At 55.1% G+C, this 27,095-nt stretch overlaps 1 protein-coding gene across 1 annotated transcript in view; it reads left to right on the top strand.

Moving 5' to 3' along the window:
* The window catches only part of TMPRSS6 (transmembrane serine protease 6), a 32,444-nt gene extending 5,571 nt beyond the window's left edge, over positions 1-26,873 (top strand). Inside the window, exons 3-17 of the mRNA XM_065921524.1 lie at positions 943-1,010; positions 1,590-1,774; positions 2,033-2,074; positions 5,918-6,122; positions 8,843-8,979; positions 10,346-10,458; positions 10,751-10,860; positions 19,119-19,264; positions 19,643-19,741; positions 20,691-20,804; positions 22,102-22,218; positions 22,543-22,711; positions 24,046-24,317; positions 26,047-26,183; positions 26,715-26,873. Of these exons, the coding sequence (XP_065777596.1) occupies positions 943-1,010; positions 1,590-1,774; positions 2,033-2,074; positions 5,918-6,122; positions 8,843-8,979; positions 10,346-10,458; positions 10,751-10,860; positions 19,119-19,264; positions 19,643-19,741; positions 20,691-20,804; positions 22,102-22,218; positions 22,543-22,711; positions 24,046-24,317; positions 26,047-26,183; positions 26,715-26,873 (2,073 nt within the window). The remainder of the gene's footprint in view (positions 1-942; positions 1,011-1,589; positions 1,775-2,032; positions 2,075-5,917; positions 6,123-8,842; positions 8,980-10,345; positions 10,459-10,750; positions 10,861-19,118; positions 19,265-19,642; positions 19,742-20,690; positions 20,805-22,101; positions 22,219-22,542; positions 22,712-24,045; positions 24,318-26,046; positions 26,184-26,714) is intronic.
* Positions 26,874-27,095: the final 222 nt, after the last annotated feature.

Raw genomic sequence — 27,095 nt, 5'->3', positions numbered from 1 at the left:
CTCATAGCTCAGTCGGTCTCGGCAATGCAGGAGACCTGGGTTCAATCCCTGGGTCGGGAAGATCCCCTGGAGAAGGAAATGGCAACCCACTCCAGTATTCTTGCCTGGAGAATCTCATGGACAGAGGAGCCTGGTAGGTTCCCAGTCCACGGAGTCGTAAGAGTCAGACATGACTCAATGACTAAACCACCACCTCCACCACAGTCTCTCAAAGATCCCTGCTGGATCTGCTCCCCAGCCACCCGCAGCTCTGCCCAGAACCTTCGCAGCCATGTTGGCTGCCTTCTTGCCTGTCTCCTTCCCCACTAGTGTGTCTTGGAATCACCTGCAAATAAACCACTTGCCTCAGGACCTGCTTCGGGGAGACCCACCCAAGACTCTCTTTCCTTTTCTGCAGAGTGGAGAGATAAAAACAGTGCCTGTCTGCAGGGCTGTCGTGGGGTTAAAATGAGAGCATGTGGATGAGAGCTCTGTGCCATTCAGAGCCCTTTAAGAACCCACGATCCTGCATTCCACCCCGCAGAAGCACTGCCATTGAACATGTGCGAAGACCAATTGTCTGAGCCCCTGTGGCTGGTGGTTGGGCCTAAGGAGGGGACTCAGGAGCCCAGGGGGAGCTTCTCAGAGCCAAGGAATGATTTGATGGAGGGGGAGAAGCCACTGGTAGTCTGGTCAAGTTAGAGCTAGTGGAAGGGGCAGGCAGATTCTTTACCTCTGAGCCACCAGGGAAGCCCGCCTGTGTGCAGGGGGAGGGAGATAAAGACTGAATGAGGTTTGTTCCCTGTCGTGGCCATTACCTGCCGTGTGACCATGGGCAAGCCTCTCTATCCTATAGATTCCTCAGTCAAGGAGGGCTGTGGGAGGGTCAAAGGGTATCCCAGGGTAGGAGAGGGTTTCTGCAGAGCGTCATGAGGGGACTCTGATTGTTTTCCCTTCTTTTAGCTCAAGGAACTCATTGCCAGCACCCGCCTAGGTACTTACTACAACTCCAGTGCCGTCTACTCCTTTGGGTGAGTCTTCTTGCGCACACCCCACCCTCAGCAGACTTTGCTAGAGCCTTTGACTCAAAGAATGGGAGGGGATGCTGTAGGCTTCTGATGCAATGCCTCCGTGTTTTAAAATGGGGAAACTGAGACACAGAGAGGAAACTTGGATTCCTGCATGTGACCTCCGTTCACTGAACTTGGTTTTCTCATCTGTAGAATGGAAACAATGGTGTGGCAAGGGTTATACTAGACAGTGACTGTGGTGTCTTTATCAAGGGCCTGACAGGTATCAGATGAGACCACGGAGAAGCAGTAGGGGTGGGGAGTGCAGTGGTCCCCTTCACTTATAACATAGTCTGTGGCATATAACCTAACCTCTCACGCCTCAGTTTCCTCATCTGTCAAATGGGTGACCCTCTTCAAAGCTCCTCCCTTAGAGGGTGTTAGGTTTCCACCATGAAGATGAAAAGGGATGCCTGGCTCCATGCCCATCACATGAGCCACAGTTGCCATCACTCTCTAACTCCCACTAGGAGCAGGGGGCTGGGTGGGGCCCACACTCCAGGCTCCTCCCCCAGCCCCTCTCACTTCCGCCTGCCCCAGGGAGGGACCATTCACCTGCTTCTTCTGGTTCATCCTCCAAATCCCGGAGCACCACCGGCCAATGCTGAGCCCCGACGTGGTGCGGGCCCTGCTGGCAGAGGAGCTGCTGTCCGCGGCCAACAGTTCGGTCCCTGCTCCCTATCGGACTGAGTACGAGGTGGACCCCGAGGGTCTGGTGATCCTGGGTCAGTACTGGAGATGAGGAACATGGGACGGTCTGGCGAGGCCCAGCAAGCCTGCCTCCAGGGATGGGATGCTCTCGGGATGGCCCCTCCCACCCCCCCAACCCCAGTGGTCAGGAGCCAGGACTGAGGGGTGGGTCATGGGGGACGGTGGGCAATCAGGGTCAATCTCAGACAGGCTCTGATAACCTCTTCTATTTTTTTTTTCATTTCGTTTATTTATTCTCTCTGTTCATTTGTTTGTTCCTTTCCTTTTAACAGAAGCCAGCGTGAAAGACATAGTTGCCCTGAATTCCACGCTGGGTACGCCACTTTGGTTTTTCCTCCCCACTTTCCTTTTGAGTTGGTATTTTTCTCGGTTTGGCTGAGTGTCAGGGGTCCACACGGCTTCTCTGGGGGCAAGGGGCGCTGGTCTGGGGTCACCCAAGGGGCACGATAATAGACTCAGTGACAGGTCCTGAGCAGGGCTGGGGGCCTCTGAGGGGAAGAGATGTTGTGCGCATGTGAACAAAGTGTGTATTTGCACAAAAGCATCTGTGTTTCATGTGTGGGGTGTGAGTGAGTAGCAGATTTAGTTGCACATCAATGTGATCCTGCTTTTCTCTCATGGAATTCCATTTCTTCTGTTTTGAAATCTTATGTTTCCACTGATGGTAGAAAATAATCTTGTCGATTTGAGGTATATCAGTCACTTTGGCTTTGAAACTTGGTCTTGGAGCTATTTCTGTCACAGGTAAGGATACTCCCTCCATCTTTTTCTTCCCTTTCTCAGGCAGTCGGGCTCATCTGTCTTCTCCTCCCACCCCATCCCATGCCCTATTGCTAGAGTCACCTTGTGCTGGAGCCAAGAGGCTCTAGTCTTCCTACTGAGCCCTGGGAATCAAAGTACCAGCAGGGCCACCAACGAATGCTGTCCATGTCTTAGGCTGTGTGACTACTGACTTCCGGAAATGGGCAGTGCACAACCTGGGCTACTGTACCCTGCGGCTCTGAGCAAGAGCTCCTTAATTCCCAGATTCTTCTTCTTCTACTTAGGGAGGCAGAGTTGAAATCCTTCTCCGACCTTCCTGTTCTCCCATGTGGCTAGTCAAAGGCTTATTTCCTTCGTCGATGGAGGTGATGGGGGTCAAAGAACAGTTTTCAAATACTTAAAATCATGATTCTCATACAAAGATATGAGCACATATCAAAGATTTGTTTAACTCACTGATGAGGGAAGCAGTAGGGTTTTCCCTCACGTCTAAAGGAGAGCACAAGAAATTATTCTGTCTATATTTATTGATATGCACCATCTAACACCGCATTGGTGCACACGCCGCCCTGATCCTTGGTCTCAGACAGGCCTTTCCATTGCACTTGCCTGTGCTGAGTGTTCACATGTCCCCAGGTTTCCGGCAGTTGCTTTATAATTATCTTTATTTGGTTCAGTACACGTCTAGAGCCCCTGCCCTCCCAGAGCACAGCGTCTCATGGGGCAAGGATGACAATTCAAGTCCTCTAAGTAGGCTTTGGGGGCACCTTCTCCCTGCCAGGCCCCATGCTGGCTCTGGAGACACCAGCTGGCCGTGTCCTCACCCCTGCCCTCAGAGGAGCTCCGAGCCCCCACGAGGGAGACAAACACATAAACAGAATCTCACAACACCAAATGCCAGGGCAAGAATAGAGGTCCCGGGGGCAGTGCAGAAAGGGAGCCATTCTGCCCTGGGACAGAGGGGAACCCCCGGGGCTGTGATCCAAAGCAGAGGAAGGGATGTGTCTCTAGAGGGAGGAAGGAGTGCTCCTGACTGGAGAGGTCCTAGAAGGCTTCCTGGAGGAGGGAGGCTCAGGATTACAGGATAGGTAGGAATCTGTCAGATCCGGCGGGGAAAGGACACTCTGGGTAGAGGGAGGAACATGAGAAAAGGGCAGCTAGGGGAACACACAGGAGCTTCAATTACTTTCTCCCAGGCTCCCTAAAGGTGTTTTTGATGATCAACAGAGACCAGAACTCCCCTAAATCAGCTTCATACAAAAAAGTAATTATTAAAGCGGCAAAAGCAAGCATCAGCTTGGAGCAAGATTGCAAGAATACAAATGCCTGGGAACAGCCGGGCACCTCTTCCCAGGCTCCCTCTCCCTTCCCCTTGGCGATGCCAGAGGTTTCTCCCTGGAGAGATCAGCTCCACAGCTAGGGTCAGGATGGCCAGGGGTCAGGACAAGGGAGCTGAGCAAGTGGCAGGCAGCAGTCAGAGCAAAGCCTGTTCGTTCACCTCTGTACCCTTCCTGGTCCTCAGAACCACGCAAAGAAGGAGGTGGGACAGGGATTAGCATTATGTTCGTTTGACAGAACTCAGTGGCTGAACAACTGATACAGAGTCACACAGCAGATGGGAGGCGGTGCCAGGACAATCACACAGAGGGTGAACTCCCTGCATGCCAGGCTGCCTCTCACATCCGGGGCTCAATCCCACATCCCTTCTGCTTCCTGGCAGAGCATGCATCATCCCCTCTTCAAAGCTCAAGGTGAAGTTTAAATGACATACTTATGGCCCAGGTTCACTGCGGGTCCTTGGAGCCTAAGTCAAGCACATTGCAGGTGCCCAACAACTATGATGAGTGAATGAATGGTATAGCTGATACCTCTATGCAAAGTCTAGCACTGCATTCAAAGCTCATGGAGAACCGCTAGAGAGGAAGGAAGCACAGTGGGGGTGTGGATGCAGACAGGTGTGATGGAGAAGGTGGTGTGGAGTGAGGGCAACCAGTGGGACAGGTTACATCTGAGCCTCAAGTGTGGCTGACTGAAGGGTGAGAAGTCATAGGAGTTTCTTCCCAGCTCCACCTTCTCCCTTTCCCCCACACCTCCCTAAAGAAGAACGGTCACTGCATGTATTGAGCTCCTGCTACGTGCAAGGCTTCCCAGGTGACTCAATGGTAAAGAATCTGCCTGCAATGCAGAAGATCTGGGTTCGATCCCTGGGTCAGGAAGATTCTCTGGAGAAGGAGATGGTAACCCACTCCAGTATTTTTGCCTAGAGAATTCCTTGGACAGAGGAGCCTGGTGGGCTACAGTCCATGGAGTCGCAAAGAGTCGGACACGACTGAAGCGACTGAGCATGCATGCATGTGCAAGGCACTATGCTGGGTGTTCAAACATGCATCCTCCTTAAGCTTTGTGACAATCTAGCAAGGATCGTCACTGCCTCCATTCTATAGAGGAAAAAACTGAGGCCCAAGAAAGATCAGGTGGAGATTAGGTGAACCTAGATCTGCCTGGCCCAGGTCTGTAAAATGGGGACAATAATAGAAACTATTTCATGGAGCTATTGAATGAGATGGTGAGTGTATGGCCCTTGGTTCACTTCTGGGCATGTATCAAAATGCTTGCTAAGTGCTATCTGTTTCATTCCTGCTGTTTGATGATCACTAGCTTGAGCTGACTTCCTCTACCTTGCTGCCTCCCAGTCCCACTGGAACACACTCCTTTCTCTCCATCCGAAATGCAGCCTTGAGCCCGCTCCCCTTATTGCTGGGCCATCCTGCTGGTCTTCTGGTTTCTTTGACATTGCTCTCAGCAGCTGGAGGAGTCTGTGACCCAAGCCTGATCGTGTCCCAGCCTTACCTAACCTTCCATGGCTCTCATGGCCGCAGGACCAAAAGGCTTCTCCCTTGGGCACAAGGGGGGCCCTGCCTCCCTCCTCCAGCTTGCCCTACTGCCTCCAAGTCCCCTACCTACCCTAGCCTGCAGACCTTTGCTCACTCTGTGACACACCCCCCCCCCCCCACACACACACACTGGACTTCTCTGAGAGGCCTCACTTCCGAGATATTCCCCCCAGTGTCTATGTATTTCCCTGCTGTTCTTGTTACTCCCTGGCAGTTGACTGAAACTTTCTCTAGCATTCGCCTGGTTTGGTGAGCTCAGTGAGCATGAAGGGAATGAATGAATGAATGAACCAATGAACAAATATGTGGGTGAGGAGGCTGGAGATGGAAGCACTAGGGAAACAGGAACCTGGGACAGAGGGCCTCTGGGCTGACCCCCATCCAGCTGCTCTCCCCACCCCACCCCTGCCCGGATAAGGACCTGGTGGGGCTGCCCCCCCCCACCGGGTCCCTCCTCCCAGCTAACAGGGGTCAGGGGGCCTGTCCGTCTCCCCACTCCAGGCTGCTACCGCTACAGCTACGTGGGCCAGGGCCAGGTCCTCCGGCTGAAGGGGCCCGACACCCTGGCATCCAGCTGCCTGTGGCACCTTCAGGGCCCCCAGGATCTCATGCTCAAACTGCGGCTCGAGTGGAAGCTGGCTGACTGCCGGGACCGGCTGGCCATGTATGACGTGGCGGGGCCTCTTGAGAGGAGGCTTATCACCTCGTGAGTCCCTGGGAAGGTGGTGGGCGGGAGGTTGGGAAGGGGGTGATAGTGTGAGGTCAAAGCCACGCCCAGTGCTCTGAGACAAGGGGCTGGGTGACCCTGGGCCCTGTATTTGGCATCTGGGAGACAGTGAGGTCAGAGGGAGATGGTGAGAGAAGAGTGGAAGTGCTTGTGTATTTTGGGCAACCCCCTTCCCCTCCGCCAGCCTGTTTCCCCATCTGTAACAAAGCAGTTGTACTAGAGGATCTCTAAGCTCAGCTCTGGGAGGTGACATGATCTTGTAAGAATACTCTGAAGACTGGCAGTCCCCGACTTCTAACCCTATGCTACTGCTTCCTAGCTGTGTGCCCTAAGGCAAGTTACTTTGCCTTTCTGAACCTCAGTTTGCTTGCTCACCTGTAAAATGGGTGCACAGCCATTCCTACCTTGCAGGGTTATTGAGAGGATTTCAGATTCTGGGCCAAGATCTTTACACACAGTAATGCTGTCCATTATTACCATACATTTGATGTATCCATTAAACCTCCAGCAGCTGCTAGCCATTATTACTTATCATTATATACAGTTTAGCTGGGGCTAGGCCACAAAGGGCATGGAATGCAAGGGATAATCTGATCTTTAATACTTGGTAAGTGGGGAACAAATGGAAAGTTCTTGAGCAGAAGAGAACTTTAGGATAAGATGTGGAATGCAGAAGACAGGCAAGTAGTGGGCCATGGGGAAACCACGAAGGGGCTGGAAATGGCATTGGCCTCCAGGAGCCTGATCACCTCCCCACAGAGTGGGGGTGGGGCAGGGGACTACAGGAAGTTAGGGGAGACCCTGGGGGCACCGGGCTGCTGCCTCCTCTGTCCTGCTTGGACACCAGCTTCCAAGCCCGATGGGGGTGCGACCTGCATGTTCAGGTCCAGGGTAGTCCTGCAGGGTGAGCTGAGTGAGTTCTCCCCAGCCCCCTCCCCCAGGGCCTCTCTGATCCTCCAGGCTCTGAGGCTGCCTTCTCATCTGCAGCCCCACCCACTGCCATGTGCTGACCGCAGTCTGGGGTGTGCGTAGGCTGGGTTCCTGGAGGGCTCTGGGAAGCAGAGAAGCTAGACACCAGCTGATTTCCAGGCCTGATGAGGGTGGGGACACTTCAGGGCTTTTCGTGGGGCTTCTCCAAGTGCCCCCTTCAGCCTGCTGCTGGAGAGGGGATCTGACTGCTGTCTCAGGCCCTCAGAGAAGGTGTAAAATGAGGGATCAGACAGGACTGAGGGGGTCCTCAGACTTCCACCCCATACCATGAGGGGGGTACTTTAGTGGTGACGGGAACACAGAGTGAGGGGCGTAGGGTAGTAGGGGGAGCTGGTGGGGTCTCCATCAACCTTCACCTCGTTTTAGTTGCAACAAGGGCTCAGCTGCTTAAGTAAATAAAAGAAATCCCCAATATTACAAGTGAGAATTAAAGGCGACCTCTTATATTTTATGTCCCACCTCCTGAAGGAGAGGAGTAGTGGAGGCGGGGAGGGTGTGGTATAGGAGGGTGGGGGGGCCCCCAGCAGTGAGAACAAGCTGGCGATGGCCAAAGCAGGAGGATCAGGGAGGGGTGAGCACCTCCTGGGCGAGCTGAGGCCAGGGGAAAGGACCCTTCCAGGACCCTGGGGCACCAGACTTTCCTGGGGAAATTTCTGGGATGGCTCACTCTTCCCTCGCCAGTTGCAGGGTTCCCAGGGCTGGTGTGGATGGTGCTTCTGAGGCTGTGCTTAGGTTTCCCGCATTTGCCTGGATGCCTGCAGTCCCCCCATTGCCGTCCACTCACACCGGGCAAGCTCAGAGCTGGCACAGGGCGGGTAGGCAGTACCTCCCTGCTGGATGCCGGCGCACCCCCTCCAGGGGAGGCAGGGTTCCTAGCTTCCTAGGAATTGGTCTACTGATGAGCACGGCTCCAGAGAATTCTGAGTCAAGAGGAAGTTTGGCAGAGGTTGGCCAAGAGTGAGGGAGGGGGAAGCCGGGAGCATCCTACCCTGAAATGGGTTGAACGGGGTCACAGATAGCGGGGGTGCCAGCCGCTGTCACAGGCAGTGCCCAGCATGGGTCCGTCTGTGCTGTGGACCCAGAGTGGGGCCTTGGCAGCTTCATGAGCCTCAGTTTCCCCACCTGGTAACCAAGCAGTTAACCTTGACAATCCCTGAAGGACTTTATCATGGTTGATATTCCTCTGAGTCTAGAATTCTAAGATATGGTTATTTCTCCTGTGCCTCCCCCAAGCCAAGCACTGGGTAGAGTCCTGGGGTACCCAGGGGACCACCAGACTGTACACTTGTCTTGTCTCTGTTCCAGCCAGGAGAGCCAGGAGTTAGGTGTGGTCATCCAGAGGGCATGGCCCCCATAGGTGCCAGTCTGGTCTCCTTGCAGGGCATAGTCTGGGCACTCAGGGGTCACGGGGATTCTGAGGGGGCTGGAGGGATGCTGTGGGACAGGAGTCGGCAGTCACAGTGGAACTGTAAGCTCCAGAAGTCTGGGAAACCCCTTGTCGTCTCTCCCCTGAGGAGCTGGCCTGACCCTTATAGGGCCTCTGGTCAGCCCCCTGGCCAGAGAGGGTCAGACACCTGCCTGAGGACACACAGCAGCCTGGCCGTAGACTCAGATGTACAGGCTCCCAGTCCCTGCTCATCTGTTCCTAGCCCTCCCGGATGTCCTTCCCAGGCCCCGCCCCTCCTCGTCGCCTTTCTCTGTCCCCGCAGGGTCTATGGCTGCAGTCGCCAGGAGCCCGTGGTGGAGGTCCTAGCCTCAGGAGCCATCATGGCAGTGGTCTGGAAGAAGGGCCTTCACAGCTACTACGACCCCTTTGTGCTCTCCGTGCAGCCTGTGACCTTCCAGGGTGAGGGCTCAGGAGTCCTTTGGGGAGGAGAGGGGCTCAGTGGCAGAAGTCAGGGGTGCTCCTTGGGCTTGCCTTCCCCTTCTTTGCTCTGGTTGGAAATGGGGAGGGGAGGTTCTGGAAGCATCTCTGCTCTCCAAACTCACACCCACCCCTCTGACGCCCTTTATCTCTCTCTGTTCTGGCTCCATTTCCCCCAACTGCTCCATCACCCCCTCCCCTGTCCCCCATCCTTTCTCCCTCCTCAGCTCATCCTCTCTCCTGCCCTCTTGCAGACAACCTGTGTCTGTCCTAGCTCCTCTTTCTTCTCTCCCTCATCTTGACTGTCTCCTCTCCCGGTCCCCTCCCCTGCCCTCCTCCTTCTGAGTGTGGAGAGTGGGGTCCCCCAGACGACCCTGTCACACTAAAGATCAGTGCATTTGTCCCTAGAGATGGCAGGGGAGGGGTTTTCAGCGGCAGGCGATTCATGGGAAAGGGTGCCCGGGCTGCCCCTCTGAGTCTTTCCCACTCTCTCCTGCTTCCGAATCCCCCTCCACCACCCGCGTTCTCAGGAAGAGCAGGCCCCACCCTTCACACCTGCCGACTCTCATCATCACCGTCAATTATCATCCATCAGCCACCTCTAAGAAGACAGAGCAAAACTTGAAGTTTCCCGGGCTCCGTGGAGGGAGGGTTACGCCGAGGACACACAGCCTGCCCCCTTTCCCTTCCTCTGCCGTCAGTCTCAATCTCCTCACCCACTTCCCCTTCCCTCCCCTGGTTCCACCCCCTTGGTCTCCTGTTGGTCACCCAATCCACTGGTGACCCTTTTGGAGTCCCCGAGGTTGGAGAAGTGCCAGAGTTGGCCCATTCTCATGGGCGTCTCTGATACAGCTCAATGGGGAGGGAAAGGAGGGCTTTAGGGACCTTGGCTCCATGGGAGGTGGGGACACAGCTGCTCTCCATCCCTCGCCCGCTAACTGTGTGACTTCAACCAAATTGCCCCTCTTCTCTGAACCTCATCATCTTTGAAAAGGGGAATGGTTCTTTCTCCCCGGTCCCTGTAACCGTGAGGCTGGCACAGCAGTGAGCATGTCCAGTAAACGGTCAAGGGCTGCACAGCTGATGTCAGCAGCGAACATTTATTGAGCACTTACTACCTGCCATGTCTGTGTAATCTGCTCAACTTCCCTATGAAGTATGTGCTTTTACTGTCCCCATTTCACAGAGGGGGAAACTGAGGCCCAAGCTCACGCATTCACACTCAGTCTTTAAGCTGTACTGTTTAGTGGCAGGCAGGGTGGTGGGGTTTCCGCTGCCCCCCACCTGCTGGCAGGTGCAGTGGGGCGGGGCTGAGGACCCCTCTGTAACTTCTGCTCTCTGGACCCAGCCTGCGAGGTGAACCTGACCCTGGAGGGCCGGCTGGAGCCGCAGGGCGTCCTCAGCACACCGTACTTCCCCAGCTACTACTCACCCAGCACCCACTGCTCCTGGCACCTGACGGTGAGCCCACCTACCCTCGCCCACAGCCTATAGACCTCTGGGGACCCCAGCTGGGAGGGGAGCACTGTCCTGCCTCTGACCCAGGCTGCTCCCTGGGTACTAGTCCCTCTGGGGTGGGTGGGATGGCTCCCTTGGCCATGGTGACTCTTGATTGTTGAGTGACTGACAGACCTCAGTCCCAGCCAGCACTCTATGTTGGCAGGCCTCCTTCCTGCTTTGTGATCCTGGGAGATGGGGCCATTGGCCCGGCCACAGCCCACGGGCCACCTCGTGACCAGCTCCTCTGTCCTAGGTGCCCTCTCTGGACTACGGCTTGGCCCTCTGGTTTGATGCCTATGCATTGCGGAGGCAGAAATACGACATGCCATGCACCCAGGGCCAGTGGACCATCCAAAACAGAAGGTACCCGCCCTTTGAACCCCCTCCCTTTCTCTGCAGGTAGCCTCCCTTGGGAGCTCAAGTGTGGAATCTCAGAGGGGCATCACGGGAAGAGGGCAGAGGTGGAGTTGGTCAGGCCTGTTGTCTTGCCCTTGACCCAGTCCCTGTCCACCTCCAGCCCCAGCCTCACCTCCTGCCACTCAGAGGTCTCAGACACACAGTTGTCATCAGTCACCTTGGATGTCGATCCTAGTTAGAGTGAAATGGTTTCATTTCTGTAGGTACTGTCACCCCACTGCCTGGCACCCAGAATCCTTAAATGAGATGATGCAGAGTCATAGGATTCAGTGGTGCTAGGGCACCTTTCCTAAATCCATCCCAGTTGCCATCCCTTATCCTACCCCCCATTGTTGGTCAAAGTAAAGAAGCTTCTGGGCCTCAACACTGCTTAGCCAGAGTCCACGTGACTTCTGCTAACCTGACCACTCCCCGAGGCCACCCTGCCGGTCCTGCTCTCTGTCCTACCCTTGGCCCCCTGGTGACAGAGTTCCTGAGGAAGCATTGAGTCTTTTGGAGATGTGGGCAGGATGCAGCAGAGCCAGGCCATCCTCTGGTCAACGTGAATGCAGTTTGATCAGTAGGATGAGGGGGGCTGGCCCCCTGAGGGCCACAAGTGGTCCTGGCAGTCACAAAGGAGTGTGGTGGGTGGGGAGGTGGGAAATGGAGACATTGCAGACGAGCTTCCCCTGGTCTGGAGAGAGACAGAGAACTGGGGCATTCAGGGAGGGGATGTGTACGATGGGAGGGGCTCTGTGTCTAAATACTGTGCGGGAGCATCCCATAGCAGGAGAGGATGGCTCAGGCACGGGTCGTAACAAGGAGGGGGGGTGAGGCGGGAGGGGAGCAGGGGGCACGGAGAGCAGAAGAACACCCTGCCATGGCACCATTGTTGCAGGGGTGGGGCAGAGGCTTGGGGAGAGAGAAGGGATCTCAAAGTAGCCTCGCAGAACTGGGGAGCTCCCTCCCCACCTGGGGTCCAAGAATGTCCAAGAGAAGATTCTACATCTCATCGCAGGTTGGGCCTCTGCTCTTCCTTCCAACCCTGAGATCCTAGGGGTCTATGAGAGGCTGGGATTCTAATGTGCAAGTTTCCTGATTTTTTGGTTTCACGGATTTTCAATATCAAAGATTCTAATACATTAAAATTGGAAAGTTCTGGGACTCTGGAACTCTTGGATTCTGGGGTTAGTGTTCATGTTCACCCACGCTTGGGTTTTGCTTATTGGTTGATCCTGTTGAAAAGCATCAGCCAGACGAAGGGAGTCAGGGATTGACTACACTCATTGACTTGTCACCATCCTTTCCAGGGGTTTGGGAAACTATCAAGGATTTTTGTGATTAAAACGGAAAAGAACCCATGCCGAGGATGTGAGTTTGAGCCTGTGCTATTTGGGGGTGATGTCAAGTGGTGTGACTCTGGCCCTGTGCTTTTTGGAGAGCAGAAGGCATCTTGTCCCATAGGTCCCAGCATGTGGGTGGCCTTTCTGGGCATGACTGCCTTGATCCTTCATGGAGTTCCCTCAGGACCCCTCCCCATTGGCTTGGGGCCACCCAGATTGAGGATGACTGGGCTCACCCCCCACCCAGCATCAGGAGCCCACTGTGTGTCCTTGAGAGTGGTCCTTGATTCATCATTCTCCGAATGAGGTTAACATCTTTTCCTGTTGCCTTCTCAACCCTAGAGGTGAATCTGATATCTCAAAGAGGAGCTCGGAAGACAGAAGGGCCCTGGGTCTGATGCTCCTTCATGTACCTCCCACCCCCAAGGCTATTCCATGGGTGGGAGGTGGACCCCGGCATCAGGTGCCCCATTCCACCTGCTTGTTGTTCAGCACAGGGCATCAGTTCACTGGCCTGACAGCCTGTGATGTCAGCAGTATCATCATTCCATTTCCCAGAGAAGGAAATCAAGGCTCAGTGGGATTAAGTGGTACCCAAATGGGTCCAGAGTCAGGGTCCCTCTCCCATGCACATCATGGGAACAGCAGGACATACAGTGGTCCACACCGTGCTCCCCTGGAGGTCCTCCTTCCTGCCTCCCTGACGCAGCCAAGAGGGTTGGACAGAGGTGGGGGCATTAGGTGGTAGGACTTCATGAGTTGCCCTTGGGTTTCAAGGGTGGATCACAGATGGGGAGCGTCTTCATCAAAAGGAATGGTGCTGCAATGGTGAAATTTCAGGCATTGTGACAGAATCTACCAAAATTGGAGGAGTCTCACCCTCCCGAGTGTCTCATAGCACCGTTGAACTACAGAAAAGTAGGCTGGGGTGGCTGTTGAAGCCTATTTTACCCATTGTACAGGTGGGAAAACTGAGGCCAAGGGAGGACTAAGGACTTGCCCTTTTATTGTTACTTATTTATTTATTATTTTTTGGCTGCGCTGGGTCTTCATTGTGACTCTCTCTAGTTGTGGCACGTGGGATCTCAGTTCCTTGATCAGGGATCAAACCCACATCCCCTCCATTGGAAGGCAGGTTCTTAACCACTGGACCACCAGGAAGTCCTGGCCTCTTGTCCTTGTCTCTTTGTCTTGGAGTAGTGGCAAGGGACCCGGGTGTAGCTGGGTGGCGGGTGGGGTGAGGAGGGTGAAGCCCCACAGGTCCTGGTGCTCCCACCCCCCCCCCTCTTCTGAAGCCTCTTCCAACTTGGCCGTTGACGAGGAGCGACAGAGGGGAGGCTGGGGTGATAAAGATGTGCTCAGGGAAGCCTGTCCACCTGTTTTTGCACGTAACTCTGGGTACATTCCATTCCTTACCTATAAAACAAGGGGGTTATGCCAGCCCAAGACCAGCCCAAGGCCCTAACTTTTTATTATTTACCCATCAGAAAGATATCTCCCAGTAAGTTGTGTTTATTAGTTCCTAATAAAATGTCATTCCAAGTTGGGCTGGAGAGGTAGAAAGAGTATAGCTATTGAAACAAGAAAGCAGTGTTCAAGTCCTGGTTCCTCTCCTTCTGTCTGGCAAGGACTCACCTTTTTTAGCCTCAAGTAAACCATCTAAAAAATGGGCATGAAGCAGACCTCCCACCCAGGGAAGAGTAACTGAAATGGCGGGTAGAGGTTGCTGGCTACTTCAGGCTGGGATAAAGCCCAGTTCAGGAAGGCACCAACCACGCGTTCAGAACTGGCTTCTGACTCTGTGCCAGGGATGCTCTGGGCTCGGGTGCCGTTTCTTTCATCCTCAGCAACCTGGTGAGGGAGCTGGCCCCACGATGCCTTCATAGACCTATGAGGGGCCGAGGCACAGAGAGGCAACAGCGTTCCCACAAAATCACCCAGCTCGTAACTAGAGAAACCAGAGTTGAGCAGCAAGATCCAGAGCATGCACGAGGGCGTGCGGACCTGTGAGCGTGTGTCTGTGAGAGCATCCACACTCACACTTGTGCGGTCTTCCCTCAGAGCCTTGGGGCAGCCGTGTCAGGTCTTCCCTCCCATGGCCAAGGCACCCTGCTAAGGGGACTGACCACTGCTGTCTCTCACCACATCTGAGAGCCACCTGGGAAGTCCCATCTCTGTCTTCGCAGACCTTTGTAAGGGTCAGGGTCCCTGGGAGAGACTCGTGGCCCCCTGCCCCGAGGCTCCTGCCCGTGTCTGAGTACGAAAGGGGATGCAGAGGTGTACCTCCAGATTGCAACAACTGGGCAAACCATTTCCTCTAGTTCTGATCTTTTTTGATAACCATCAGCCCATGTAGTTGCTGGGAAATTCTTTGAATAAGCATTTGTTGGAAAATCTGCTTGTGTGGGTGGTAGAGACACGAGAGGTCTGGGGAAGGGTGTAGATTTCCAGGCACAGGATTTATAAGGAGGGGGATGCACAGAATGGCTATTGACAAGGCGACAGAGGGTAGGTTGGGGGAGAGGGGGTCTCACCCCTCAGTGCCAGCATAGTAATAAGGAGAGGTTGGCCGGGCTCCCTCGATTGGCGAGGCATCCTTGGGCATGTCACCTTCCTCCTCTGAGCCCTTTCTGCCTTCCCCCCACCTCCCTCTTTCCTCCGCAGCTTCTCCCTGGCCAACAAGGCCTCATGCCCTTTGAGTGGCCAGGAGGCGGGGGAGGGAGCTGACCTCGTGACATCCGGCCAGCAGCAGCTGAGTTTCACAGAACCCACTCTGACGGGGCGTCAATACGGTACAGGCTTCCCCCTTTCCGGGAACCTGCCTCCTGCCAGCTTCCTCTCCTGTGATGTCACTTTTCTTGTGATCTGCCCAACCATTTCCACTTTGCCGATGGCGACAGGCAGAGTCACTGGCTCCTTAAGCCTGCTGGAGCCCCTCAGGCTGGGTCTGGCTATGGGGTAGCCCTTCTGGTCTCCAGAGCTTCTATGTGGCCCCAGAGACTCCCTGGGCACTGCTGAGGGCTGGCCATATGGAAGGAGGAGCTACTGTTCTCCGTGAGCTCACTGTCGGACGACGTCAGCAGCTAGTTTTCAAAGAAATCCCTTCTCATTCATGCCATAAAACATCCTACGGGGAGCTACCACCCTGTCTTACTACAGACATGAAAACAGAAGCTTGCTGAGGTTGAGCGAGATGCCCAAGGTCACACAGCTGGGTCACGTGGCAAAGCCCAGCTCAGCCTCAGCTCTGCAGCTTCAGGTCCAGTGCTCTGGCCACGTGAGACCCTGCTGACCTCCCCTTTCCAGTGCTCGCCTTCTCTGACTCTTTCCCATTTAGCCTGTCTTGAGAGAAGGGAATATCTGTGTGTGTATATCCATCCATCTATCCATTCACCCACCTTCAGTCCTTCATCTATCCATCAATCCTTCCTTCTTTCCATCCATTCATCCATCCATCAATACACCAACCCACCCCTTCCTTCTTTCCATCTACTCACCCTTCTATCCATCCACCATCCAGTCTTGAACTCCCTGAATTCAGCTAGAGATGCTGATATGCAAGGTTGACCAGATCCCTGCTTGCTGTCTATGTGAGGCAAGAAGCAAAATTCCCCACATTCAGAAAAGGGAGAAAGTAAGGCAGGCATGAGTGCAAAAAATGGTGCCTTCAGACCCCGAGCACTTTGTAGCTGAGATGAGAGGTGGGCTCCACAGTCTTCAGACTTTTGGCACTCCTTGGAGAGGGTGTATGGGGCTGGGGGCAGCATTTGATGGATGAGGAGGGATTGGAGAGTCAGGGGATTTAAACCTTCTCCCAGAAGGCACTGCAGTAAGAACCAGAAACAAAGATGTGCGAAGAGGCCAAGGCAGTGTGTAGTTCCATAAGCCGGGCTGTGTGGGGGAGAGGGAGCAAGGGAGGGAGGAGCCTCCTTAGCTGGACTATACGTGCCCTGACTAATTCAGGCAGCCTCTGATTACTTCCAGACAGTGTTTCTGGGGTGTATTTTTCAGAAGCAAGAATCTAGATCGTTATGTGAAATTAGCTGGCACATGCAGTTTTTAAAATGTTTTTAACACTGCATAGGCTAAATAGATCCTCTTTCGACTGAGTAATTTAGCCTGCGTCGCTAAATTTCAGCCTCTGCCTTGAATTCTTTTGTTCGCGTCTGCTAACGAAGAGCCTTGCCCCAAAATGTTCTTAGAGCCTCTGGCCACGGCGACCACGCAGCCCTCCAATTCTTGTAACCATAACGTTCCCCTCCCCTCCAACCCAGCTTTAGTTCCATCCCTGTCCACGGTGAGCGTGTGGGGACACAGCCCCAGGCCCCTGAGCCTTAAGTATGTTCAGGATGCCCCTGATTTCTCATTTCCCCCTGCTCAGTATTTCCCAACCCCCAGATTCCCCGTCCACTCCCCAGGACAAGTTTCTGGGGATAGCAATCCTTGATAACTTTTACAAAAATACTTTAAGAACAAATAGACCATCCGCGCCTTGTTACCTTAGCTTTGAAAGGATAAGGACCGGGTTTGCTTAGGACGCCCCCTGGTGGCGCCTCATCCCTCTCTGGGCTGTACTGCCCTGGTTCTCAAAAATTTCCATCTCAGAACCTTCTACACTGTTTTAAAAATTATTGAGCAACCCAGAGAGTTATATGCCTCATATAAAAACTATATTTGTAATATATATGTACAGTAGTAGAGATTACAACTTAAAACATTTAAACATATTTGTCATTTAAAATAAGAAACCCATTACATTTTAACATAAAACGAATTATATTTTCCAAAACTAAAAACATTTGGTGAAGAAAAATATCCTCATTTTACATTTTTGTAACTTTCTTTAGTAATTGGATTAATAGACCAGGATTGAATCCCCACACCGGTGTGGGTTACTGTATCACATATCACGTAGTCTCTGGAAAATTCTACTCTATTCTTACATGGGGGGTTCCCTAGGGTCTCAGAGAGTAAGGAATCCGCCTGCAATGAAGGCAGGTGTGATCTCCGGGTCAGGAAGATCCCTTGGAGAAGGGAATGGCTACCCACTCCAGTATTCTTGCCTGGAGAATCCCATGAGTGGAGGAGCCTGGCGGGCTTCAGTCCGTGGGGTCACAGAGTTGGACACAACTGAGTGACTGAACACACACGCACATGTTTACATAGTCTCTGGAAAATTCTACTTTATCCTTGTGGGAGAATGAGAGTGAAAAAGGCAAATCGTACCTGAGAATTATTATAAAAATAGTTTTCTCTCTGAACCTCCAAGGGTCCCCAAACCACATTTTGAGAACTGTACATTGGCATAGGGGCAAGAATAGGGTTCCCACAGTCAAGCAGTATGGCCAGGTCTGATGGGGGCCACAGGGGACATGAGGGCTCAGCCTCTGGAGCTCATGTGGTGTGAGGGTCAAGGTGCCCACCTCTCCATAGAGCAGGCCAGGTGGGGCCTTCTGGGTCCTGAGAAGGCTGCATTCTTGCCTACCCTGGCACTTCCCTCGCTGAGCCTCATCTGGAAAACAGGATGAGAACAATTCCTGTTTACAGGATGGAGCTGCTGTGACCTCAAAATCCCTATGCAATGAGGCCTCCAACTATTACTGAACCAGTAAGTGCTTGCCATGTTCTAGGAACTACGAGGAAGCCTCTGACCCCTGGCAATTAGGGGACCTGCAGTGTGGGCTGTTGCATCTGCTGTGAGATGTTCCCATCATGCTTTGGGGCACTCTCATTTGCTCTCCTGACTTCCTCCTACCTTCTCTGATAGGGGCATTTTCACCTCTCCCCACAGACTTTTCCACCCATATTCTGGGTGTTTCTTTCATCTGTAAAGGCATTCCCAATGGGGGTGGGCATTCCTATGATCTGGTGGGGCTGACCCATCTGTTCCGCGATGGTGTCCCGCCTGGGAAGGCAGGGTACCCCGGGTTGCTCTCTGCAGCGGGTCCTGCCACTCTGGGGGCGTGACTGCACCTTCTGTGAAGGCATGTCCACTTGCTCTGTGAGGTGAGCTGGGAACAGTGCTGTGTGGAAAGAGCCCCCTGTGCCCCCTGCCCTGGAGTTGGGAGGATTCCTACCTGCTCCCCAAGAGGTGGGACTCCACCTTTCCATGGAGGTCTCCCACCTGCTCTGTGGGAACAAAAGCATCATCCGTGGGGGCGGGGGGGCACCAACAGGGATATGAATGTGCTCCCATGGTTGAGGGATGGTCCCACCTGGGTGTGGCCATGCTCGAGAAGGCGCTGCCCATCACCTGTTGGCCCTGGAGCAGCACTGGTGCCCACTCATGTCCAGAGAGCCACAGGGAAGCCCCCAGGGCTGTGGAGACCTAGTGGTAGGTGTGGGCTTAAATGGAGAACACGGCTATCTTCTTGCCCCACTCTAAGTACAGTAGGAACATCCCTTCTTGCCTATGGACAGTAGATCAGTCAAGGAATTTTCCTTCCACTGACACATTGGAGCCTTTTGTCAGGTCAAGAGAGAGGCGAATTCCCCTTGTTGTACAAGCGAGGGAAGTGAGGTCCAGAGAAGGACTCTGACCTGCTAGAATCTCAAGGCTCCTAGGTTGGGACTAGCCTAGACCCATTCTAGTCCCCTAGACCCATTCTAGGATTCTGACTGGGACTTGGGAATCCAGACGATACGCTTTATCCTGCCAGCAACGGGGAGGCATCGAAGGCTTCTGAGCAGGGCAGTGACACTGCCAGGCTGCTTTCCAGATGACCCTGGGGTGAGCGGTCAGCCAGGGGGTGGGGCCGGGGTGCAGCTTCCCGTTCTTCCCCAGCTGCCCTGTCCTCGCTTGGTCTGTGCACCGGGACCCAGGCTGTCCCGTCCCTTGGACCAGGCCGTGTAGCCCTCAGTCCGTCTCTGGCCCCCCCGCAGGCTGTGTGGCCTGCGCACCCTGCAGCCCTATGCTGAGAGGATCCCCGTGGTGGCCAGCGCCGGCATCACCATCAACTTCACATCCCAGATCTCCCTCACCGGGCCCGGCGTGCAGGTGTTCTACAGCTTGTACAACCAGACAGACCGTGAGTATGGGCAGGTCGGGGGGTGGGGGGCACCCCACGGCCCCTGCAGCTCCTCCCTGCTTCTTAGCCCTCCCTGGAAGCACCGAGAGGCTGGTCTAAAGGAGTGTTTTGTGTGTGTGTGTGTTCACTCATGTGCGCACACATGTGCATGAACACAGGCAGCTTTGCGTGTGCCCACATGTGCAAAGCACTCACAGGTGTTTATGAGGTATACACACTCATACATACCCAAGCGTGTGCTGTGTGCCTGAGCCAGACATGTATGTCCGCATGGACCGTGTGCACAGGCACATGGGTACACATGTGAGCACACAGGAGTGGTGTGTCTGCACGTGTTTTCCTAATGATGTGTGTCCCGATGGTGCTCTCTCCATCCAGCCTGCCCTGGAGAGTTTCTCTGCTCCGTGAATGGACTGTGTGTGCCCGCCTGCGACGGGGTCAAGGACTGCCCCAACGGCCTGGATGAGAGAAACTGCGGTGAGCAGCCCGCCCACCCCGTCCCTCCTCTCTCCCCACCTCCATGCTGCTGGGCTGAGCCTATCGTTTCGAGATCTCCCAATGGGCAGCTCCCATTATCAGCCTCCAGGAAACTCCCTCGCTGTGTTGAGATGGCAGGGTGGATGCACAGGATGGGCAAGTGTCCTCTCCAGGGCCGCCCCATAGGGCAGTCGCAGAGACAAACAGGGACCCGATTATGCTGCTTCCCAGCTCATGGCTTCTCGCCACCAGGCTATCACCCTCAGCCTTCTGCCCAGGCAGCTGTCCGAGAAGGAACAGAGTAGATGAGGGAGGACAGGACCAGGAGGAAGAAGGCTGTTATGCAGGTTTGGGCAGGCCCAGGGTGGCCGAAGAGAGGACCCTGTATCTGCCTCTTTTGAGCAGGACCCTCCACTGCAGGGGTTCAGACTGGAGCTGCTGACTCTTCCTGGGGCTGTGCTCACCGCCAGCCAACCCTGGCAGAAGGGAATCAGAAGGGGCTTCTGACGGTCCGCAAGCCAGGATTCTCCTGGACTAATAACTCTGCTTCTGAATCCTGGCTTCTGGCCCCCAGAGTCACCATCACAGCAACCTGCATCCCATCAAAGTCTTATACATGTGGGGAGGGAAGTAGGAGGGAAGGGGGATGTGCCTGCCTCTGGACTGATCCTGCCTTCATGCTGGGGAAGGCACCTCGTATTTGGAACCGGAACATCTGGCTTCAAGTTCTCACTCAGCCAGGTGACCTCAGACAAGTCACTTTGTTTCCATTTTTCCACCAGTGAAATGGAATATCTCACTGAGTTGCTGTGAGACTCAGGGGTAAAGTAGCTGAGAAAGAGATTTGTGATCATAACTTGCGATACCATGCATGGTCTCCAGGCGACGCAGAGTCCCAGCCTGGTGCCTCTGGCTTCCTCCCACTTGTCCCGCCTCTGTGTCCTCACAGTTTGCAGAGCCACATTCCAGTGCCAAGAGGACAGCACGTGCATCCCCCTGTCCAGGGTCTGTGACCGGCAGCCCGACTGTCTCAATGGGAGTGACGAAGAGCAATGCCAGGAAGGTAGGGCAGAGTATGACTAGGTATCTAGGGGGAAACCAAAGAACGGACTCGGCCAGACAACCTGGACCTTCTCCATGCTTCTTCCACAAAGGTTTCTGCCCTCTTGTCCAAATACTTACCAGCCCATCTATAAGTTTGCCTACATGTCCATCTGTCTACCCATCCATCTGTCCATCCATTCATCTGTCCATCCATCTTCTGGTCTCTCCAACCATTTGTCTGTCCACTGATTCACACATCCACTCACTGATTCATCCATCAGCCTGTCCAACCACCTATCTCCCTGTCCACCAAGCTATCAATCTACTCATTTATTGGTTTTATTTGTTTACCCAATTTCCTGTCTGTATGTCCGTTGTTCCATCCTCCATCCATGCATCCATGAATGCACATGTACATGCATCCATACAGGGATCTACTTGTTTGTCCATTGGTACTCACATCCACTCATTTAATCATCTAAATAGCTGCGTGTCAGTCTTCTTGTCAGACTATCAAACCACACATTTGTTGGTCTGCCCAATATCTTGTCCGAGTCTCTATTGTTTTATCCATCCATCTGTCCACCCACCCACCCATCCCTCAGACCAGCCAACCTTCACTTGCAGACTACCGAGTGATATGCAAGGCAGAGTAAGGAAATTGAAATAAAAGGCACCGGAGAAGTGGTCCCTGTCCTCTGGGGATTATCTGATTTAAAATTTAAAAAAAGATGGGTTACTCTCTCTGGGCCAAAGTCTCTGAACATCATGTCCAGTAGTATAGGAAGACTGGAGGGTGAGGAGATGAGGCTGAGAAAACCAGAGAAGGTGGGCTTCGAACTAGGCCTTGAAGAGAAATAAATAGAGGAGGAAAGGAGACCAGATGAAGACTGGCTGGTGGGGCAGAAAGCTCTTCACAGTGAAGGTAGTGAGGAGCAGGTGGGTGTCTAGGTGGGTTGGGGCCTGGGGGTCTGCCAGGCCAAGGTAGTGTGATGGGAGGGGCATAGCCTTGCTCTTGGGAGCCTCGCTCATCTCAAGGTGGAGGCACAGTTCTGGCTTCAGGTACCAGGAGCCCAGGTTTGAGAGGGGAGACATCACCTTCTCTCAAAAAACAGTCTGAGGGAGCGACGGAACGAGGGATACGGCCTGCCTCCAGGGAACCCTAAAGGAGCCTCAGGGGACCCTTTAGTGTGATCAAGGGACGCCTCTCCAGTCATCTCCTGGCCTCTTTCAGGCTCCATCTTCCCTGGGCTTTGGTTTGGAGGCTCCTTCGGGCTCAGGGACCCACTCTCTGCACCCTGTCCCCCCAATCCTAGGGGTGCCTTGTGGGACCTTCACTTTTCAGTGTGAGGACCGCAGCTGTGTGAAGAAGCCCAACCCAGAGTGTGACGGGCACCCCGACTGCAGGGACGGCTCGGACGAGCTGTTCTGCGGTGAGCCTGGGCGCTCCGACATGCTGGGGTGGGCAGGACACCCTCCACCTGCTGGGCCCACGAGCATGGGAGGGAGGGAGGTGCCCACCCTGGGGGCCTGGAGGGAGAGCTCACCGTCTGTCCATCTGTCTCTTTTTACCCTGCCTCTGCCCCCTCATGCCCACCCCTGTCTCTCTCTCTCTCTCTCTCGCTCCCTCATTCTCTTCCACTGGGCCCGTGTCTTTCCTCTCTCCTCTTCCATGCCTCCCCTCCTGACTCTCTCTCTGTTTCTCACTGGATCCCTCCTGCCCCTGCCCCTCCGTCCCCCCCTGCCCCTGCCCCCAGACTGTGGCCTTCAGGGCCCCTCGGGCCGCATCGTGGGCGGGGACGTGTCCTCGGAGGGTGAGTGGCCGTGGCAGGCCAGCCTCCAGGTTCGAGGCCGACACATCTGTGGGGGGACTCTCATCGCGGACCGCTGGGTGATCACTGCTGCCCACTGCTTCCAGGAGGAGAGGTGAGCCTGGGGACAGAGGCCACGAGAGGTGGGTAGGGAAGGTGGTGGCGAGGGGGCGGGGGCGGCGTGTCTGAGATCTCAGAAGACAGAGGGGAGGGTGGTGGGAAGCCCCTCAGACTTGCTGTCCCCACACTCGGGTCCAGCCCTGACTCTACCACGAACACACTCTGTGCCCTGGGAAAGGTTGCTCATCGTTGCTGTGCTCCGCTTCCGGTGTCTTGCTTTCAGCTGGGCCGGTGAGCCATTCATTTACTCCTTCCTCCATTCAGCAATATTTGCCGTGCTTCTCTGTGCCAGGGGCTCTGCTAGACACTGGGGTAGAGCTGAGAACAGAATTCCTGCCCTGGTCAGAGGTCGTGACACCCTCCTCCAGATGTGCCTGTCCCCGACTCTGGGGAGGGAGAGGTGCAGAGAAGCCCATAAGAAGGGCCATCTCAGCCCACCCACAGACATCCCCCCATCTCCGTGGTGGGCTGACAGCTCCCCTCTCCACCTGCAGCCTGATACCCGGTGCTCCAGACCCACCCCCACTCCCCCAGCACGGCCAGCCCTGGACTCTCTCCCCACACCTCCTCCTGTGTCCTCAGTCCAAGCCGAAGGCCTGGAGCCACCCGGGCACCCTTCCGTCTCCCCCCCGACTCAGCCAGGCAGCAAGCCCTCTCAGTGGTCTGAATGCATCTTCAGCCACTGCACATTGATGCTGCCAGCATCACCCCTGGGTCACTGCAGCAGCCCAGTCAAGCTCCCTTCTGCATCCTATGCCTGGGCGCCCAGGTGCCCTTCTGGGTGCGGTCTGACTACCCAGGTTCTTTCACTCCATCCCTGGCTCCCCACTGTCCACAAGGTAGAGAGAGACCTGGATGCTGACCTGGCCTGCAGGTGTCTGCACAGCCCAGTCTCTGCCGACTCTTTCACACTCAACTCCCATCTGCTTCTCCTGAGGACCCGCAATTTCCAGGGGTTTCCCAATTGCTCCATCTATAAAGCGTGCAGAAAACATCTGCCAGTGCCTGGCACTGCGCTGATTTTTTTTTACATTCACAGTCTTATTGAATTCCCCCAGGAACATATGAGCAGAAGATGCTATTCCCACTTCACAGATGGGGAAACTGAGGCCTAGAGAGGTACACACACCTCTAGGAAGGGATGAAGCTGGGGCTGAAGTCAGACTCCAGGGCCAGCAATGAGCACCACCCTGCCAGCTGCACGGTCTCCCAGAGCAGGGTGGGGATGGGTGTGGGGGACCGGGTCCCAGGTGGGGATGCTGGCTATCAGAGGGATCCGGGATGGGATGGGGGAGGCGGCCACTGAGCGAGTCCCCCTCCCACCCTCAGCATGGCATCCCCGGCGCTGTGGACCGTGTTCCTGGGCAAAGTGTGGCAGAGCTCACGCTGGCCGGGCGAAGTGTCCTTCAAGGTGAGCCGTCTGCTCCTGCACCCGTACCACGAGGAGGACAGCCACGACTACGACGTGGCCCTGCTGCAGCTCGACCACCCCGTGGTGCGCTCGGCCTCTGTGCATCCCGTCTGCCTGCCTGCCCACTCCCACTTCTTCGAGCCGGGCCTGCACTGCTGGATCACGGGCTGGGGTGCCCTGCGAGAAGGCGGTGAGCTAGACTGTGGGCAGGGGAGACAGGGTGGGTCTGGCTCACCTAACTTCTGAGCCTGCAGGGGAGTTGGTAAGGGACCCTAGGGCTCCACTTCTGAGACCTGCTAGTCCTGGATTAAATGAGGTTGGATTTCATAGGAAAAAAAAAAATAAAACTTTTACTGCGGCCATGGGTCCCTGTCCCCCTGGCCCTTCCCTTCCTTGCAGAAGGGCACTTACGGAGAACCAAAGTCATGGGAGGCGATCCCTGGGGATATGTGTGGGGTGACAGGGCAGGCCAGGGACCCCATGGCCCATGGGCAAGCTCCAACCCTCTGCTCCTTGGACAGTGGAGGGTGGCAGGGTATATGTCTGTGTTGGGGGGAGACTTTTAATTATTAACACTTATGACATGGAGGTTAGATTTTAGGGGAACATGGTTTCATTTAATCCATCCAACAACTCTAGTTTTGGTTATCATGGACCCCATCTCAAGGATGGGAAAACAGAGACATTTAGCATTGACTCAAAGTCACACAGGGAGGGTTGGAATAGAGAATAGAACCCAGGACTGTCTGACCCCAGAGACTCTGCTGTTCCTGCTACTGCCTCTCAGAAACACGAGTTTCTGTCCTTCCCTCCTACACTGACCGGAGGTTGCTGTCCCTAGAGGCCAGCTCTCAGTTCTGTGCATGACTACGGCCATGCCCTGCACCCTTCGTGGTGGTGACTTTCAGGAGTGTATACTGTGCTTTACAGTCTGGAGGTGGGTGAGGTTGAGGGATAATGTAAAGATGGAGAAGCTGAAGCTCACGTGTAAAGTGACTTGTCCAAGAGGATGATAGAGAACAGTGGTCAAGAAAGGATCAGTTCACTTGCTCATTCATTCATTCAGTGACACATTTGTGAGTACCTGCTATATGGCGGGCATTGAGTTGGACAAAGAGGTATAAAAATGAAGAGGAGACAGTGTTAAGAGCTGACACGGACAGGGGTGTGGGGGCAATGGCAGCGCAGAGGAGGGGTGGGCTGAGCTGAGGCTTGCAGGGTGGGTCAGCAGTGTCCCAGCAAAGCGGAAAGGTGTTTTTGGTAAGAGCACAGGTGACAACCCACTTGAGTACACCCAGCACCAGAGGGGAGCCAGGAATAGGTGGGTCTGGGTGAGGATGGGTGGGAAGGACAAGCAAGTGATCTCAGTCAGGATCTTGAGCCAGGATTCCTACTCCTGACCTGAACGAAGGTCTCAGGGCTTCGGGAAAGAAAACCAGTGTCTGGGTCTCACCCCAGCTGAACAGACTGGATCCTCCAGTGGAGCTAGGCACAGGGTGTATATTGAAACTCCATGGGGGGTGGCGGGGCCCTAACACACATCCTCGTGGAGAAGCGCTGGCTGGACAGTGAGCAGGCTGACTGAGTTTTAGGTGGGAGCGGAGGCGTGAGGTGTGTGCTCTGCAAAAGTCCTCTAGGGCTGTCACAGAGAAGAGGGGAGGCAGCCAAGAGGCCTCATGGAGGAGGGAGTGGAGGGGAGCCTGAGGAGCCCTGGTGGGTGGGAGGGTGGGTTCTGGCCCTATGAGCCACTTGGAGAAGGAGCCAGAACAGTGTCAGTGAGGGGGAGGGCAGAGATGGGAGGGTGGGCAGAGCAGGGGCGAGGAAGGAGCTCTTGCAATGCAAGAGGAATAGCCAAGAGAAGAGTGCAGGCCCCGGGCATCTCAGATCCTCTCACCTTTGCCCTCAACCCCACCCGGCAGGCCCCACCAGCAACGGCCTGCAGAAGGTGGACGTGCAGCTGATCCCGCAGGACCTGTGCAGCGAAGCCTACCGCTACCAGGTGACGCCCCGCATGCTGTGCGCTGGCTACCGCAAGGGCAAGAAGGATGCCTGCCAGGTGACTCCCGTGGAGTGGGCCAGAGGGCGGGGGAGACAGCACTGCTCTCATCAGCCAGGGCCCGGCCCTCGGCTCACAGCAGCCTGCAGCAGCCTCACGGCAAGCTGGGCTTGGCTGTCCCCACTTTGTGGATGAGGAAGCTGAGGGTTGGGAGGTTGAGAGACTGGCTCCAGGTTGCAGACCCCAGATCAGAAGACCCCCTGGGGGCCAGGTCTGAGACCCAACCCCAGCTCTGCTCCTCACCCTCTGAGAGGCACTTTGCCCAAGTGACCCAGCAGAGAGGGCTAGATGGAGCCCACAGAAGGGAGGCAGAGCTGGGCAGGGCACTGGGACACACATTCAAGCCTCCATGACAGCCAGGCCACGCTGGAGGACAGGCTGGGTTGGTTCGGGCTCCCTCCATGTATCAGAGGCTTCCAAAGGGGATGTGATTTTCCTGCTGTCACTCTCAGAATATCCCCAGTAGTCCAGCCCTTTACCTGAAGTGGATTCCTTTAGGCTGACGTAGTCCTGTCTCTCCCTGCCTTACAGGGTGACTCGGGTGGCCCGCTGGTGTGCAAGGAGCCCAGTGGCCGTTGGTTCCTGGCAGGGCTAGTCAGCTGGGGTTTGGGCTGCGGCCGGCCCAACTATTTTGGCGTCTACACCCGCATCACTGGTGTGATTGGCTGGATCCAGCAGGTGCTGACTTGAGGAGCTGGCCCCTGCAGAGCAGGGGCCTCCCTCTTGGACTCAGAGAGCCCAGGGGACCCACCGGGGGGTCGAGAGCAAGTATTCTGCAGGCAGCAGGGCCCGGAGGGGACAGGAGGTGGTGTCTTTCCTGTCTCCCAACTGCTGCCTGATAATCAGCCTCAGTGAGGGTCCAAGGAGGGAGAAGGGCCATCTGCTGGTGGTCCAGACCACCCCTGAGGGCCT

Source organism: Muntiacus reevesi, chromosome 1, assembly GCF_963930625.1.
Source record: "Muntiacus reevesi chromosome 1, mMunRee1.1, whole genome shotgun sequence".
Lineage (NCBI taxonomy): Eukaryota > Metazoa > Chordata > Mammalia > Artiodactyla > Cervidae > Muntiacus > Muntiacus reevesi.
This window is presented reverse-complemented; position numbering and strand designations above follow the sequence as displayed.